At 46.1% G+C, this 16,710-nt stretch overlaps 1 protein-coding gene across 8 annotated transcripts in view; it reads left to right on the top strand.

Moving 5' to 3' along the window:
* The window catches only part of LOC135261780 (focal adhesion kinase 1), a 134,384-nt gene that overhangs the window by 92,074 nt on the left and 25,600 nt on the right, over positions 1–16,710 (top strand). For 5 of the 8 annotated variants that reach the window (XM_064348398.1, XM_064348395.1, XM_064348397.1 and 2 more), the window contains 5 exons: positions 1,041–1,071; positions 2,469–2,533; positions 13,021–13,038; positions 14,355–14,411; positions 15,662–15,682. In XM_064348398.1, coding sequence (XP_064204468.1) covers positions 1,041–1,071; positions 2,469–2,533; positions 13,021–13,038; positions 14,355–14,411; positions 15,662–15,682 — 192 coding nt within the window. The remainder of the gene's footprint in view (positions 1–1,040; positions 1,072–2,468; positions 2,534–13,020; positions 13,039–14,354; positions 14,412–15,661; positions 15,683–16,710) is intronic. The other 3 variants (XM_064348393.1, XM_064348392.1, XM_064348394.1) reach the window with 3 other exon arrangements.

Raw genomic sequence — 16,710 nt, forward strand, 5'->3', positions numbered from 1 at the left:
GGAATGCATTCCTCACGCAGGCCAAGTCGGACACTGCCCATCTGTTTTAAGGAAAAAAACGTGATAACTGACCAGAAATAATGAAATGATTCATTTTTAAAACCTGAAGTTTATTTTTCAAGGGAGAAGGCTGAAATATCTTGGATTCCTGTTGCAATTTTGTGTTCCTATTCTTGCTGTTTATCAAGTCACACTATTTTATGAAGTAGCGGTAATACAATATTTACATAATTTTTTGTTCACTTAATTTTTTTGTTCCCGTAATAATTCCTATTCCTCAGGGTCTCTTTTTTTTCACCAAAGACGCATTTTTGCAGGTTTTTTTTCCCCAGTAGCATTTGTGTTGCTGCCGTCTCATTTAACGTAAATAAGCTAATATTTCTTGTGCAAGACTTTTTTTTATGATTGATGGAAGAGGAGGGGCTGTTTGAGATCCTCTTTTTAGATTGTTCTTACCGGAACACTAGTTGTCGTTTGGCGATTGCCGCGGCGGTGTCCCTGTGTGGAGTACGAGCACGCGGGGGGGGGGGGGGGGTGGGGGAGCGCTAACCGCAGCTCGGGAGAGTCACCGTCTCCGTCGTAGTCATCGGTGATTCACGCCGCTCGTTTTCGCTTCTGAGCGGGAATGGATCCTGCCGGACCGCGGCCGAGAAATAGCGGGTCGGGGCGCCGATGGAGTCCCCCCGTCCCCTCCCCTGCCATTTTGAGAAACGGGCGCTCTTCTCCCGCTGGAGGTCATCATGTCTTGTTTATTATGAACTGGGACGTGGACTCTGGCACAGGCACTGCTGTGTTTTATACCGCTCGTGCAGTCCGCCACACTGAAGGCCTGCTCTGTGCTGCTTTGAGCTCCTGTGTATTACTTCACGGCAAAGTCATTTTGCACCTCTGTGGGGTAGTAACGACTTTAATTGTGCGAACCACTGCTACTGGGTAAACTGGTACTAGTTACAGGGGTCTCTCTCACACGCACACGCACACACTATGCACTATGATCGTCTGTCTTGACCATCTCTCTCTTGTTCTGTTTCATCCAACAGAAGGCGAGAGAGCATTACCATCAATCCCAAAGTAAGTAAATGACACAACATTCATTTTCTGTTTGAATGATTTTTCTGTCTCTACCTTAAGTAAAGGATCAGAACAACAAATGTTAACCATCAGATATACATAATATGCCCTAACTGCAGTTATTATGTGGAGGCTGTGCGTGTTATCAGGCTGGTTTCTTCTCAATGAAAAGACCCGAAGCTGCAGTCGAGTGTCGTCTGCTGCAGAGACACTCATCAGTACAGTCATTATGGAAAACATTACACTGGAATACAGCTGCAGTGCGTGTCTGTTTTCTGAAAATGGCGGGAGGAATTTGAAGTAGAGGGGCACCCGACACACCGTTACATTGTAATGTGTGCTTCAGCGGTGCCTTACCTACAGCACCTTTCCCTTTCGACGCTGAGAAGCCGTAGCACGGCTGGGGCTGATAAAACGACAAGGAGTACATCTGAGGCGCACGTGCGCACGCGGCCGCTCTTTCGGCCGAACAGATGAGCTCAGATGTCGTCTGCGCTCGGCTGCCTCGGGACGTATTAATGATGTCGTGGAACGTGCCGGAAGAACGCAAAGCGGAACGCGTCCAGCGACACTGTGGAGCACATGGCGAACAGCGAGGACATCAGAGAGCTCAGAGGAAGTGCAGTCCTCACACGGGTTTTAGTGATGTGTGCGTCGTATTTAATGACACAAGTCACACACACGCACGGGTGAATGTATTTGCTCGTTGAAATAAGAAAAGGCGCAAATGTGTGAAGCTTTCTAACTGCCAGTTTCATTCCGGTCCTTATCACAGTTTAGATGCGCTGTGAGCCTGTAGTCTGGGTGCTGTTGTGTACCGTGTTATTATGTCATCAAATGGCTCTTTTTATATCTGTGAATGCTTCGAATGGTTTCCGTTTCCCATAATTCAGTGTTATAGTTAGACTCGCGTCTGTCCCTTTTCAACGGCTTCACCTATTCAGACAGGCCTGTGGCGCATTCTGCTTTGGTCAAATAAGGAAAAACGGTTGGAAGCCAATGCGTTTGCTTTTCTTTTTTTTTTTAAACATGTGGAAAGACTTTCCGCCCTGGCTCAGATTTCAGGTTCCTTATAAAAACCAACACTGGCTCCTCTCAGCGTTTTGGCTGAATCATGAGGAATTTCTCTGTGTGCTATAATGCAAATTTGATCCTGTTTTGAAGTGCTCCTCCCTGCCCTCCCCCCTGTAACTGTCTCCCAATGGTAGCTCCTGTTTCTCCTGTCCAGGGTGTGACCCCACAACACCCCCCCCCCCACGCACACACACACACACTGTAGTTGTAACACCACAGAATGGCCTTCAGTAGAATGGCTTGGAAAGGGTAGAGTGAGCACTTGGTCCTCAGCCCCTCTGGACAATGTACAGCTTTCATCTGCTCAAACCCCTGTTTTGCAGACTGGCTAACAATGAGAAGCGGTTGGAAGGAGTCAGAACAGGAGTCCGAGCCATTTCCGTCTCAGGTAAGAGAGTTTCCATTTTAACCTTCTGCACTGTTCTGGTATCAGATGGCTGCTATGGTTTAAAAAAAAATAGTAGCCACACAAAAAAGTAGTTTTTGTGTGGTGTTAAAGGGTGCCTGGATATTTTAGCAGCCATGCTGTTGAAGTGTGAAGGTAGTTTTTTTATGGGCCAAGTGAGTACTCTGTTTTTCCCCAACGCTGATCTGACACAGGCTATGTTTCTCCTGCTTTAAATGCCAGTCTTTCAGAAGCATAGCACAGAATTGCATTGCCTAGCCTTTCCTATTAGGATGTCTTATTTGTTTGACTTGTGTCAGACTGAGTGTGCAAATGCGATATATTTAAGTCAACTGACTGCATCTTACCTTCTGAAGTATTACTGAGATTTATATCAGTTACTGACGTTGATAAGTACTGGTTAACACCTCACGATTAAGTTTTACAGGAAGTGGTTTATTGTTGATGAGAGGTGTAGAAGAAAAAACGGAAGAAAAACTGCGCCAGTTTAAACATCGTGTTAGTTTAAAGTGGGTAGTTTTAGCCAAAGGCCTCTACGGGAAATATAGCACTGGACAGTAATTGACAAAATTGCTACATGGCTTTTACTCTTAAGTGTGAGGAGTTGTTTGAGGGGATAACGAGGCAGTTCTTAAAAGGCTGAAAAATTGCCGTTCTTCGCGTAGCCATTATTACAGCAGGCCAGCGGAGGAGCGTTGAGTGGGAGGTAGCGGGTGTTTTCTGAGGAGAAGGCTGGATTTCAGAGAGCGTGAGCAAGAGGCAGGGGAGGCAGAACACATAACTCCTCCCAAAAACAAATGTCAGCCCGCGGGGCCTCACCACGTCGAGCTCGGTACGTGCTGCGTGATTGACAGCCCTCCCTGATTCCCTTTCGGAGCTTGCCAGGGCTCCTTGTGACTTGCACCGAGGTTTTAAATCCAAACTCATATGGTGCGTCACGCCGTATACAGTGGTATGAAAAATAAAGCACGCCCACAGTAAATTCTGTGGTTTTACGTATTACGACATAACTAAACCTCATCTGGTCATCGCGTTAAGATAAGTCATGAGACTCGTCAGTTGGGATGGTATTGATTTTGGCGATACTTGTGCTAAAGTGTTACTTTTAAATCGGTACCGGTGCCTGACCCAATACCTTCTTAAAAATAAAGAGCAAATGACAACATTAAAGAAAATCTTATTTATTGCAAAGTCAAAGAAATTGAACAATACAGTATATTAACTGTAAATAAAAACAAAGCACTGTTTTGCATTTGGCATTTTGCCTGAGTTTTATGTTGGCTAGCTTGCGAACGGTACACGCTGTCACTGACCGAGTGAGCGGCATGGGCATGAATTATCGATGCTTCTGTTGCCCGTAGCATCCCTTTTGGAGAACCAGAAGGCAGTGGAAAACAGATTCAGTCGGCTGGTCTGCCATTGTATTTTAAAGTGGCACTAAAGTTTGAGTGCCACAGTGGTGCAGGGTTTCAGTACGCAACCCTACTCGTGCACACAAAATTTACTTTGTCATTTATTCACTAAAAACAAGCCACCATCTGGAAACCTTTATGGAAAGTCAGTGCACCACATGATTCACTGGCTTGAGGAATCTCCTTTAGGAACAATAATCCCTGGTAATAATTTTCTGTGTGAGTTTATCCATCTCTTACTGTGGAATTCTGGCCTACTCATCCTTGTAAAACTTCTTCACCTCATTGAAGTTAGAGGGCATTAGCATTAGTCTTTTAATGTCATGCCATCATCTCTCAATGGGATTGCGGTCTAACTTGGCCATTCCAAAACCCTGATTCTTTTCTTTTTCAGCCATGCAATCCATTGTATAGCCTAATTATTGGTGTGCTTAGGCTCATTGTCCTGTTGTATGATCCACTTTTGACCAATCTTTAGCTGTCGGACAGATGGTCCCATATGGTCCTCTAGAGTACACTGGTGGCCTCACAATTATTGAGTCCACCAAGAATCCCTTTACAGTGCTCTGGTATAGAGAGGAATTTATGGTGGTCTCAATAATTGTGAGGCGTCAAGCTCCTGTCGTATAGAGTTTTTAGTTTTTTGCCAAACATGGCATTGTGCATCATGGCCGAATAACTACACTTTGGTTTCCATTGTCCTGAGGAAAGTGTTCCAGAAGTTCTGTGGTTCATTCAGGTACAATTAGGCAAATCTAGGCTGTGTTTCCATGTTCTTTATGGAGAGAAGTGGTTTTCTCCTGGCTGCCCTTCCATGAAAGCCATACTTGTTCAGTCTTTTCCTAATGATGGAGTCATGAATTCTAACATTTATTGTATTGACAGAGGCCTGTAGATCCCTGGATTTAGCTTTCTAGTTCTTTGCAATTTCTTGGAGCAGCAACAATCGCTTCTCTGAGATAATCACAGATATCCTTTGTCCTTACCATATTGCATTACATAAACCTGAATGCTCCAAACCAAAAACTGTCAAAAGCCGCGTTTCCACCGAAATTACCCGGAACTTTCAGTCCCAGGAACTACTTTACCAGGAACTAAAAGGTTCCTTCAGCCAATGGTTGTCTGCGTTTCCACCGGGGTCTAAAGTACCGCGAAGATTAGGTAAATTAGCCCACTGACGTTGTCGTCGGTCCATCTGTCATATGAGTTCTTCTGTAACCCCATACTACCACCGAAGTAGCCTACATTATTTTCTAATAACCGGGACAGCCCGGAGGGGTTTATTCCACTTATATACAACGAGTTACCAACAATGACTATATATGGTTACTTTTGTATTTATTGATTTTCATATATCCTCTCAAACACATTCATTAACAGCAGAAAACATGCACACGTTGTAAACAATTAGCTGTTTTATTACTTTCTCGTCGTCAATTCCATATAGGCTAATCGCAAAATGACAAGAATAGAACGAAAACTCGGACTTGCGTGAAAATGTAAATTAGTAGTGGTACAGCCACCGTTTGCTTTCCTTCGAAGTTACTGCTAGCCGAGCAGCGACGTGTGCCCTCCAGATGCGAACCATGCACCATAAATGAGTCCATAGTCTTCCTGGTCTTTTCGTGGAATTGAAAAATGGCAGTAAAATTGAGTAAAATTACGGCAGTCTGAAAAAGCTAAAGGGAAGATTACTAGAATTAACCTGTTATTTTACCCGGATAAAAAGTGCGGAAGGTGATTTCCAGTTTGCTTGTACTGTATCACCAATGTTAATCGTGCAGAACTACCGCATACCTCATAACTGTATCAAACGTTTTGAGTCAATTACAACGGGCTAACTGTATCAAACGTTTTGAGTCAATTACAACGGGCTAACAAAGAAAATCCGGAAGAAAATATTCAGCAACCGAATTAATCCGTTTGAATGTTTTGGTAGCCTACGTAATATGCTGTCCCAGCACGAATGCTTAGCATTTTATAAAACGAATACTAAAGCAAGAAAAGAACAGAAGAGCACACGTTATAATTCCAAGACGTTGACAGGTTATAACCAAAAGTAGGCTACTGCGCCGCATAACATACAAGTTTGATTTGAAGTTATTATGAAAATTAATTGGTTTGCGCTGCATATTTTCAAACATGGCGGGTAATGGCGGAAAATAAATACAACACAAACGCTACGAGTACTCGACCAATCAGAAATGTTCAGCGCAGCAAGCTCCACCCAAAAGGTTCCTGTACTTTCGGAAAGTACTACCCCCCGAGCAGGAACGTTTTGGGGGGTAAAACAAAGCCCCCAGAACTAAATTTAGACCCTAGTTCCTGCGGTGGAAACGCACTGAGTTCCTCAAAAGGTTCCTAGTTCCGGGGTATAGTTCCTGCGGTGGAAACGCGGCTAAAGTTCCTGCTTTTATGTACAGGTGGTACTTCCTGGTGATCAACCAATCATGTGTGCTTGACTAAGCAGCACCTTGTTCTGATTACCGTCTTGATGTGGAAGCAGTAAGGGTGCACTTACTTTTGTCCCTCTTACATCAATGCCGTCTAACATCAGTAAGGTGAAGCAGTTTTATAACTGGATTCCTTCAATGTGATGTAAGAGCCTGATAAATGCATACAGAAAATGATTACTTCAGGTTATTTCTGCTGAAGAGGATCCTCAAACTACTCATGAGGGACAGTTACTCTTTTACAGAAGGCTTCTTCATGTTGGCTTATTTTTGGTTGAATAGTGATAAAGTAAAATTTGATAGGAGTCATTTGTAAGATTTGTTAGTTTTATTATACTGTCAGGACTTGGTGAGGACTAGATGAGGGTTAGTTATGTCCTCATATGCAAAACTAAAGAATTGGAAAGAGGTTGTACTTTCTTTTTCACTTCACCAAGTCTGGCCAGCACCTTCCGAGCCACTCGAGGGTCTTTAAACTGTTGCAAAATCGCTTGAGAGGATTTTAAACTAAAGGCTTCCAATAAAAAAAACTGCCCTGTCAGTGTATAATATGGCTTCAGACCTCATTGCCGAGTCCAGGGGTGGTGATAATGGGATTCCCCATCTGGCATGGAAGCTTGTGCGGTGTCTCTCCTCGACACTTCCTCTTTTTCTGCTGGCCAGCAGTTAGGGTACACATTACTTTACAAGTCATGAGGTGTGGACCAGACTGAAGGGGGATGGAGGGTCTAAAATGGTCTCCCTCCACCCCTCTGGCACTCCTGCATCCCCCCTCCTCATCCCCCTAATCCTCACCACCCTCTCCAGCAGACAGGACTTCTGTTCTGGGGCAACTGTATGCCTCCCACCCCCACACGGCCTTCCAATTATCCACCCCTGTAGGTTTGTGCTCTTACTCTGGCTCCACTGAAGCACAGTCTTAGAGAGAAGCGACTTACCACCTGTTACCAAGACAACCTGCGACCCAGACTAAAAAGAGGAATTGCAGAGATGGGACTGAGGTGGAACACACAATTGTTGGGAAAATATTTTAGTTTTTTACCTTCTGGAACTGTTGGGACTCAGCATTCATGCCTATAAATGGAATATTACCAACTGGGGTATGATACAGACTGCAGTGAGAGTGTCGTGGGCTTGGTAGAAGGGTAATCATCTCATCTGTGTATACGAGCACGCACATGCTGTACTGTCACTCTCGAATCATTAGGGTCAACGAGAGCCGCAAATATAGCACACTCACTGTCACACACAGCCTGCTGCCAGAGCAGGCTAACGGTAATGGCCACCATATGGAGAAGTCATATTGCCCAGCTTCATTCCTCTGGTTGATGAGATGGAGATATTAGTAGTATGCATTTGGAATAGATGGAATAGAGATAATGTATATTTTTAGAAGGCTGTAGGAGTCTAAAATAGCTGAACTAGGGAAAAAATATAGAGATAAAAATGTTTTTAAAAAGCACATAGTAGGATGAGTATGTTCTGTTTTCAAGCTCTAGATGGTGGTTGTTCTGCTGTCACTCGTGAATTTGCTTATCGATCGAAGACCACAATTAGGCTGTGTTTTTTAAAGCGTGGCCATGAATCACCCCCTGCGCACACACACATTAGCCGAATGCTAAACCGCGGCTTCAGCAGCCAAGTATGAAACGGGCCTGGTCTGCAGAATTTCAGCCGAGAGGTTTAAATCAGGCCCAGTTTACGGCTCGTCAGTTTGTCTGCAGAATGAGGGATGGCCTCACGTTGGCACTCCCTGCTGGCTTAGTCAGGCCTCTACTGCGCCCTAACAGTCCGCTTACTGATGCTTCTTATCGTCTGCAATCAAGGCATTATCTTTCATTAACTATAGCACCTGCGTCCAGCTTTAGCGTAGCATTAGCGTAGCGAGGCCGGTTTTGGAAATAAAGCGGGTTGAGGCAGAAGCCAGTCAGTAAGGGCATACTGGCTGGGAGGTGTTGATCTTGAAGGCAGAAGGTGAGTTTACAGTGAGACACTGAGCAGAGTTGGGGGTTGGCCGCTCTAAGTGGGCTGTGAGCCAGAAAGTGGATTTTCGCAGCTGCCGTTGGTTTTTTCATTTGCTTACTGTACACCAGGCAGGAGAAGTGAAAGCAAGCCGTATTAAACTGCCAGCACTCTCTCTCTCTCTGTCTCTCTTTCTCTCTCTCTCCTCTTGCTCGCTCCGTCTCTTCCTTTCTTTCTCTTTCTTTCTTGTCACTGTTTCTCCCTCTTTCTCTTTCACTCGCTCGCTCCATCTCTTTCTTTCTCTTCCTTTCTTGCTCTCCCTCTCTCTCTTTCACTCGCTCGCTCCGTCACTTTCTTTCTCTTCCTTTCTTGCTCTGTCTCTCCCTCTCTGTCTGCTCTCTCTTGCTGTCCCTGCCGTCCCCCCTCCCCTCTGTGTGCTCATCTCTTTCCTGTGAATGCCAGATCTGGCCAGAGGAGCAGAGGGGTGGTAATTGCGCTGGTGCTGGAGTCTCAGATAAAGGCCTGATTGAGAGCACAGACGGGGCTGTGTGCTGGGGGGGGGCCTGGGGGGGGGCAGGGCAGGCCGCGCTCTCAAAGGGGGGCTTGTGCACAGAGGCCGAGGCCCACATTTCCAGCTTGCGAGCTCCACGGAGATAGTGGCGGAGTCTCAGCTGGTACAGATCTGTCTCGAGAGGAGAGTGAGTCACTGCAGCGGGGGGTGGAGGCGGGGACCGCTGGGGGAGGGGCTGGGTGAGCGGGACTCCAGTGTCCTGGAGGCGGAGGGGGCGCTGTGGGGGTGGGGGTGAGCGGGACTCTAGTGTCCTGGAGGCGGAGGGGAAGCTGTGGGGGTGGGGTGAGCGGGACTCTAGTGTCCTGGAGGCGGAGGGGGCGCTGTGGGGGTGGGGGTGGGACTGATACGGCTGTGGAGACTGGTGCAGCTCGTGGGGGTGGCTTTGTTTTATAAAGCTAAGCAGTACTTAATCTATTCTCCAGTCTTGAGTGGCTGATGCTGATTTTCTCAATGGGAGAGGGCTAATGAAGAAGCCTCATGTACACCATTTTTAGTAGATATTCCTGCAAGGTTACCACTTAGAGTGATTGCATTAATATGCACCTATATTGTTTCTATAAGAACTCAGGGAGCGTGTTTGTACCGGGCACTTATAAAAGAGATGTAATGGAATGGCCATTGATTTGGTGAGCGCTTGCTAAGTGCTTTTCCCCAGGATACGTTTTCAATAACTTGAGAATTGCATTTCCTTGAAATCAAATTTAAAAGTTCAAATAGAAATGTGTTTTAAATTATGACGGTTGTGTAAACTCCCAGTCAAGCCTCTGGTACTCTTTAAAACTCTCCATGGTAGTACATAACTTACACTTAAATAACACTTTTTAGGTTAATTTAAAAGTTGGTTATTATTTTTTTTATATTCTTTGCCAAACAGGAAATAAAAATAAAAAAAGTGTAGTACTGCAGTGTGTGTGTGTGTGTGTGCATGCGTGCATTTATTTACCATTTAGTAGTCAATCATAAATGTGACACCTACATGAAGACCAAATGTGAAATGCACTTTTTGTATGAAATGCACTTTTTTGTACGTCGCTTTGGATAAAAGCGTCTGCCAAATGAATGTAATGTAAAGACCAACACAATTTGTGTTTCTCAGTAGAGGTCACTTGGTTCCATTTGGCCTTTATGGAATACAGGATTCATGGAAACGCTGGCAGTAGTCCAGTAGCGTTGGCTCTTATGTGTGGGTTTGCAGCGCGACGTCTATTTCAGAGCACAGCTAATGAAAGCAGAAACCCAGCAGCCCATGTGCTCCTGTGGGGTTTGAGCTCTCTGCTACAGTGATGAGGTGCATCACCAGCAGAGTGACTCTGGCTGCCTCAGTGTGTCTCTTAGACCAGCGCGTCTCTGCAGGTTTGAGGAGGAGTAATTGCATGTCAATTCAGGAGCGATGACCTCAGTGCATGGAACCCGGGCATCCGAGCTCTCAGCCGCTCAGTGTTAGTGTTCCCAGAAGTCTCCGACTCCGGGTAGCACCTCATTGGATACCATTGCGATTTGCGCTGTCATGGCCTGCGGCGGTATGATTCTCGTTATCATTCTCATTGGGCCATTGGGCTGTCCGTCTTGGTGCATGTTGAATCCGGTACACATTTTCTCTTCCTTTTCCGTTTTGTTTTTCATTTTAATTTATGACCTGTGCTGTTGCTCTCTCTGTCTGTGTTTCTCTCTCTCTCGCCCGCTCCACGAGAAGAATCAGTGACTCAGACTCCGCCCAAAGCGGCCAAAGCACGGCGCTTTCTCCTCCCTTTCGTCTTCTGTTCCCACGAGTCTCCGCCCAAGGGTACCGCCAGTCAGCCTGCTGTGTGCCTCGACTAACACAGCCTGTCCCCTGGCCTGCCCCCGGCCTGCCCCTGGCCTGGCCTGCCCGGCCTGTCCCCGGCCTGTCCCTGGCCTGTCGCTGCCCTGGCCTGCCCCCCTTCTGCCCCTCAGAAACAGGGTACCCCTACCCTCTGTGTAAACTGCCCTTTAGGGCCGCTTCTAAATGGCTGACTAATGATAACTAATGCGAACGAGTGCAGCTCTCTCATTGTGTGTTCCGTTTGAAATGGTGCACCCCCTAACTTTGAGTGCTGCGTGCTCACAGAGGTCTGAATGGTTCCGCTCCTCAGGGAGGGATAACATGCGGTTTGAGTGTTTCCCCCCTCGCTGGTTCCACTCCCTGCTGGGTGAAAAGCAGGGTTTATGACCAAGCCTGGGTTTTCACAGTGTCACAGTGCATGGCAACAGGGCCTGTTTCCAAGCGCAGATTGACGTGATGCTATAATGTTCAAATTTTGTGTTCTAGAGAAATGGCGTGCTGTGTATTTGTATTTATTTAGCTGTTTTTATTTGCCGTTAATGCCTGAAGCGGGTGCCTCTGACCGCCAGTGGACTCGCACAAGCACATCAGAACAGGGTGGAGCTCTTTAGAAGCGTCCAGTTTGACATTGCGCTGCCGTTTGTTTGCTCACAGCTTCCTGTCTGCATAGCATCCTTCAGTGCGCTAACCTGTCCACTTCATCCAGAGCTGTGACATCGCGGCAGGCTCGCCCTGCCATTCGCTGCAGGGGACGCAGTGACGGGGAGGGGGGTATTATTGGCTTAACCTGTTCTGATGTCACTGTGCCACACCCCGAGGGCATGGGCACGCCGCACGGCTGTCCCTACCGGGCTGAGCCGCTTGGCGGAGGCTTCGACGTTTCAGATTCCTGGGCCTCCAAGGGGAAAACATTTCCCAGGAACGGGAAAGCACTGCTCAGAAATATGCCCAGAGGCACACCCTGGCTGCCTAATCACCTGGCTGTAGTATGGAAGCATCAGAATGCCTCAGCTGGCACATCGGGCTCAGAAACTCAGCTTGATGTTTAGGTTAAGGGGGCACATTGCCCTCACGTGGCTGGAGAAGGCTCCAGGTGCCGTCGTCCGAGGTCTGGCGTTTCTGAAGAAAGCCAAATGAAACAGGAATAGCTTTCCCAGATAGCAGAAATTAAATTAGCGCTCTTTTGCCCAGAATGGGCACTTAAACCTGCCTGTTAATGCTATTTAAGCCAGAGTTACAAATCAATAACGCATATTCTTCCAGGAAAGAGAAACGTTGTGTTTAGCAGCCAAGCTCCTTCAGTGTAAAAGCCAGCACCAGTCATTCTGCAATTGGGCCTCTGATTTGTATTGCTGTAATTGTGCTATTTTAGATGCTATGATAGACACTAAGAATCTATATTTTCAGAATTAATTGTATGGATTTATGATTTGAGCTAGGCATTTTGAACTGTCAGTTGGAGTTAGATACCTGATAACCCAAGCATGTCTGCCTACACATTTCATCTCTTTTTGTCAGTGATTAGTCTATTCCAGAAACCTAAAAATGACTCTGCTTAATTTTTTTGCATGTTTAAAAGGATAGAGTTTGATATCATATACCTTTTTCGGTGAATCATAAATCCATTCAAAAAAATTTAGCATGTTGCTGTTCTCTCAATTATTTGACTATTTTATTGTAGTTGGTTGATTCAGTGAAAGTTTAGTAGGTTGTGAAGCACACAAAAATGTATTATCAAACATTGAGAGAAACCATTCATCTTACTTGGTTTTCAGTTTTGTGTTTTCTTTAATAAAACAAGACCCTTAAAAAAACTGAGTTACTACAAGGTGGGCAGTGATATCATAAATTTAAGGGTCAGGTGACTCTCCTCAGCACGGATGATGTGTTCCACTTGACTTGCATGCAGTCTGTCTTTCTGACTCTTAACTTCCTCCATGCCATAAACTGAAATGACCCCTTAGAGTGATGCTGGCAAGAGTGTCTGCACAGTCAAACTCAATCAGGCCCATGGCAGTCCGTCTGCAGCAGAGATTCATTGTGGAAACATGTTTAACGAATTATGTGCATTTTTTTCGAAAATGCCAAAAAAGGATTTGTTTTTCAAATGTCCAGAAAGCCCCTTGTTCAGCCAGAGGTCGGGGGGGTCATGGCAACTGCTAATTTCATGGGAAATGATAAGGCTCTCACATGGTAACTCTTCTCTCTCTTTTTCTCCATTCTCTCCTTCCTTTTCTGCCCTCCTCTCTGCATGCAACCTGGATCTGCAGAGGAAATTAGTGGGGACGGTAAAGTTCTGCTTTTCAAATTCCATTTCGCTCTTCAACACCTGCTACTAACACTCCGGAAGTTCTGTGGTGTCTTTTTCAATTGGTGTGGTTGTTTGATGTAACATAGATCCTTTTTAGCGTTTTACTTAGCGTGTTTACAGACCAGTTTGTGAATTTTGCTTGCTGTCAGAATCCGCTAATGTTTTGTGCTGGCTAGTTTACAAGAACAGGAGGTAGCATTGCACTTTCTCACTCGCGCAAAAACAACAAATCATAACTGCCGATTTTGTGGCAGAATCTGGCAACCAGCGGTGGGTTTTGGACTCGAGTCTTCCTCAGGCAAACAACCAACTCCAAAGAAACCAAAATCAGCTTCAGCTTCAGAATCAAGTTCTTTACTTCTCACCACACACTCAGTCTTATTATACCCCTAGAGTAAACCGCTCTGATAGAATTCCCTCTAGCATATGAACTATATGCTGCATATACAGAGAATAATTAAAATAAGTAAATGCTTCTTTTGAGATCTGTGCATTTTATTGATTATGCATGTGCTCAGCTAGAGGCATGTTGGCTTACAGGTCTCCAGTGTCAGTTGCAGCAAATATGGGAGAATTAATGTGCATTGGTCAGTTTATTTCTCTCTGACGTTCAGTCATCTGTCTTCAGTGCAGTTAAAAGCATTGTGAAGGGCAGATGATTCAGTCCCTCTGTGAATCTCCTGCCTCTTATCCGCTGATCTCCTTCACTCCCAGCGCTGTCTTGGAGCGCTCTGTCCGGCCAGAGAAAGCCTTTGAAGCCCCTCAGCGCGTCTGAAATGAACTGACTGCAGCCTCTGTTCCTTTTCCTTTTCCTCTCCCAAAAAGCAGCTGAGGGAACCGATGACTTAATCTGTTTTCCTGAAGATGAGGGAGAGAGGGGAGGGGGGGGGAAGCTTCAGTTCATCCTTCCCCTCCACATCTCTGGCCCCCCTCACACACTCCTTCCTCCCTCACTCCCTCTCAAAAGGCCCCGTGCCGATTGGCCGGCCAAGCTCATGCAGTCACAGCAGCGCGCGCAGTGGGGGGAGGAGCCAGAGCGCGCGGCGGGGGGAGGAACCAGCGCTGGTCTGCGGCACACGCAGGGCGCTCGGGCCCATCCCTCTCGCACGGTTGTTTGCCTAAGAGAGCAGCGTCTGACTCACTCTTATTTTCGGCAGGGCTTAGCTTCTCGCGCGGAGAGAGGGCGAAGCGCTCTTTCTGCTTCTGACCGTACGCGCGCGCGCGCGACTGCCAAGCCCTCGCGACTCATGCCAGACTCGCCGGGCCCTGACCACACCTGTTCTCTTTTCACAGAGACCGACGACTATGCCGAGATCATAGACGAGGAGGACACCTACACCATGCCTTCCAGTAAGTTCCGTCCGCCAGGTCAGGGACAGGGGTTAGCGTTGGTGGGTTGCACATACACACACACATGCGCACAAACACACACACACACACACATGCACACACATATACGCACACACATATCTGCAGAAATAGCTTGCTGGCCAGACCTTTCTGAGACCAGATGTTCTCCCTCCATCTGATTTTCTTTTTAACTTGGCTCAAGTGCCAACCCTTAACCTACTTTTGTTTTTTTTTAAGAAACTGTCTCCAGCTAGTTTTATTTGCTCCCGCCCGCACTCGCTGGTGATTTTGTGATATTTACTTCTAAACTACCAGCGAGTGTGTATTTATCTACATTCACAAGTACTGTTGTTTACAATGGTCAGGCAGTGTTTGTCTTTTGTTACACTACGCCACGCTCTGCACTTAATGCTTGTAGTTTATTCTCATTCTGCATTCTAATCCGTGTGATATGCTCAGCTCCCTCTGCCTGTGATGTTCAATTCTTCTGAGGTGGCCATAGTGCAGACGTATTATTGGGTAAATGTGTTTGATGCAAGTGAAACACAAACAGCTGTAATGCAGTGGTAATCACAGGGAGTCATATGAAGACAGGAGACAGGCATGCTGCTGTACTGGGAGACAGTCATGGGGGTAACAGTCCCGACCAGCTGACTGTGTGCATGACTGTAAATGGGAACCTCTGTCAGACGGAACTAGTCCTTTTTTTAGTTTACTGTCTCCTTGCTCACGCACACACACACACACACACACACACACACACACACACACACACACACACGTGGACTCACTTTCTCACACACACGCGCACTCACACACACACACACACACACTCACATGCTCACACACGCACGCACACACACACCCACACACACACACACACACAAACACGCGCGCACACACAGTCCACACACTTTCAGTCATGCACTCTTGTGTGTACACACACTTATAAATACAAGCCCACACGCATACCTAGCCAAAGCATGCCCACACATTATGTGTAGTACTGTATATATTGTGATGAAACGATAGCCACACGGCACTAGATGTACTAGATCTGGCCACCTCACTTGTTTTTGAAAGGGAATGATGGATTTGTGTTTATGTGGTCAGTTTTTCACACTGATGGCTTATTCCCTCAGCGAAAGCCCTCTGTCCCCCCACCATCAGTCACCCTGTCTGTGTATTGGGATCTTATGTGTTTTAAAAGACAGCTCTTTTGGTCTCTCTTTGCTTTGTCTGCGCTGCAGAAAGCTATGGATTAGATGAAGGTAATGCAGTTTCCCTCTTTTTGTCTTTCAGTCCATTGGTTTGCTCATTGCTTGTCATAGTGTGGCTGTGTGACGGTGTTTGGTGTTTATCATGTATATCTTTTCATCTGCTTGTTACACCTCATTATGTTTTTTGTGTGTGCGTGTGTGATTTTTCAGATTATGGTTTTCAACTCATCGCTAAGAGTTGCTTTTTAAATTTTAATATTACTTGAAATGCATCAGGCTGAAGTAAATCAACATTTGCCCTTAACTGTTAAAAAAATGGAATGAAAATGTTCTTCTTCACAAACGGCCTATGACTGGGATACTCAAATCTGGCCCTTGAGGCCAGTAGTGCTGCTGTTCTTTTATTTTAATTACCCCTCTAATCAGGACTAATTTAAACCAGGGACACCAGGTGAGTTAAATATCTGGCCTGTCAGTAGCATCAGTGGATCAGTTAGCCTAACTAGCAGGCGGAAAAGAAAACCAGCAGTACTGCTGGCCTCAAAGGATCAGATTTGAGTATCCCCGGTCTATGAGTTCAGCAATCGGCAAAATTAATACTTGTGACAATAATTCTGTAAAGTAGAAACTTCATTTTCAAGCCTATGAAAAATTGTGATGAATCCAGGCCATAGAGTAGATTGTTCAGAGAACATGGCCAGGAATGAAGCAGCTGATTGCCGTGAACAGTGCATGCTGCTGAACCTGCCTCCACTGTGAAGAGGACTAACAGGACGAGTGCGAAGTGGTTCCTGTGAATTTAAAGACAATAGCAGCGAGCCTGGCTCGCAGAGGGAGTGTGGAGAGGAGAGCTTCTCATTGGTCGACTGTGACCCATGTGAGCGTTCCTCCACTCAGATGCCCGTAGATACCTGGTGTTCGGTGCATGTCTGGCAGAGCGATGCATGGAGAAATCGCAGGGGGCTTTTGGTGCTTTACGAAATCCCCAGAGAACAACCGTTGACTTTTGCCTGCATAAGTCAGTAGAAATTATATTCACTGTTTAAAATGTGTCATGCCAAATATAGCAAAGAGTTTAT

This window comes from Anguilla rostrata, chromosome 8 (assembly GCF_018555375.3).
Source record: "Anguilla rostrata isolate EN2019 chromosome 8, ASM1855537v3, whole genome shotgun sequence".
Lineage (NCBI taxonomy): Eukaryota > Metazoa > Chordata > Actinopteri > Anguilliformes > Anguillidae > Anguilla > Anguilla rostrata.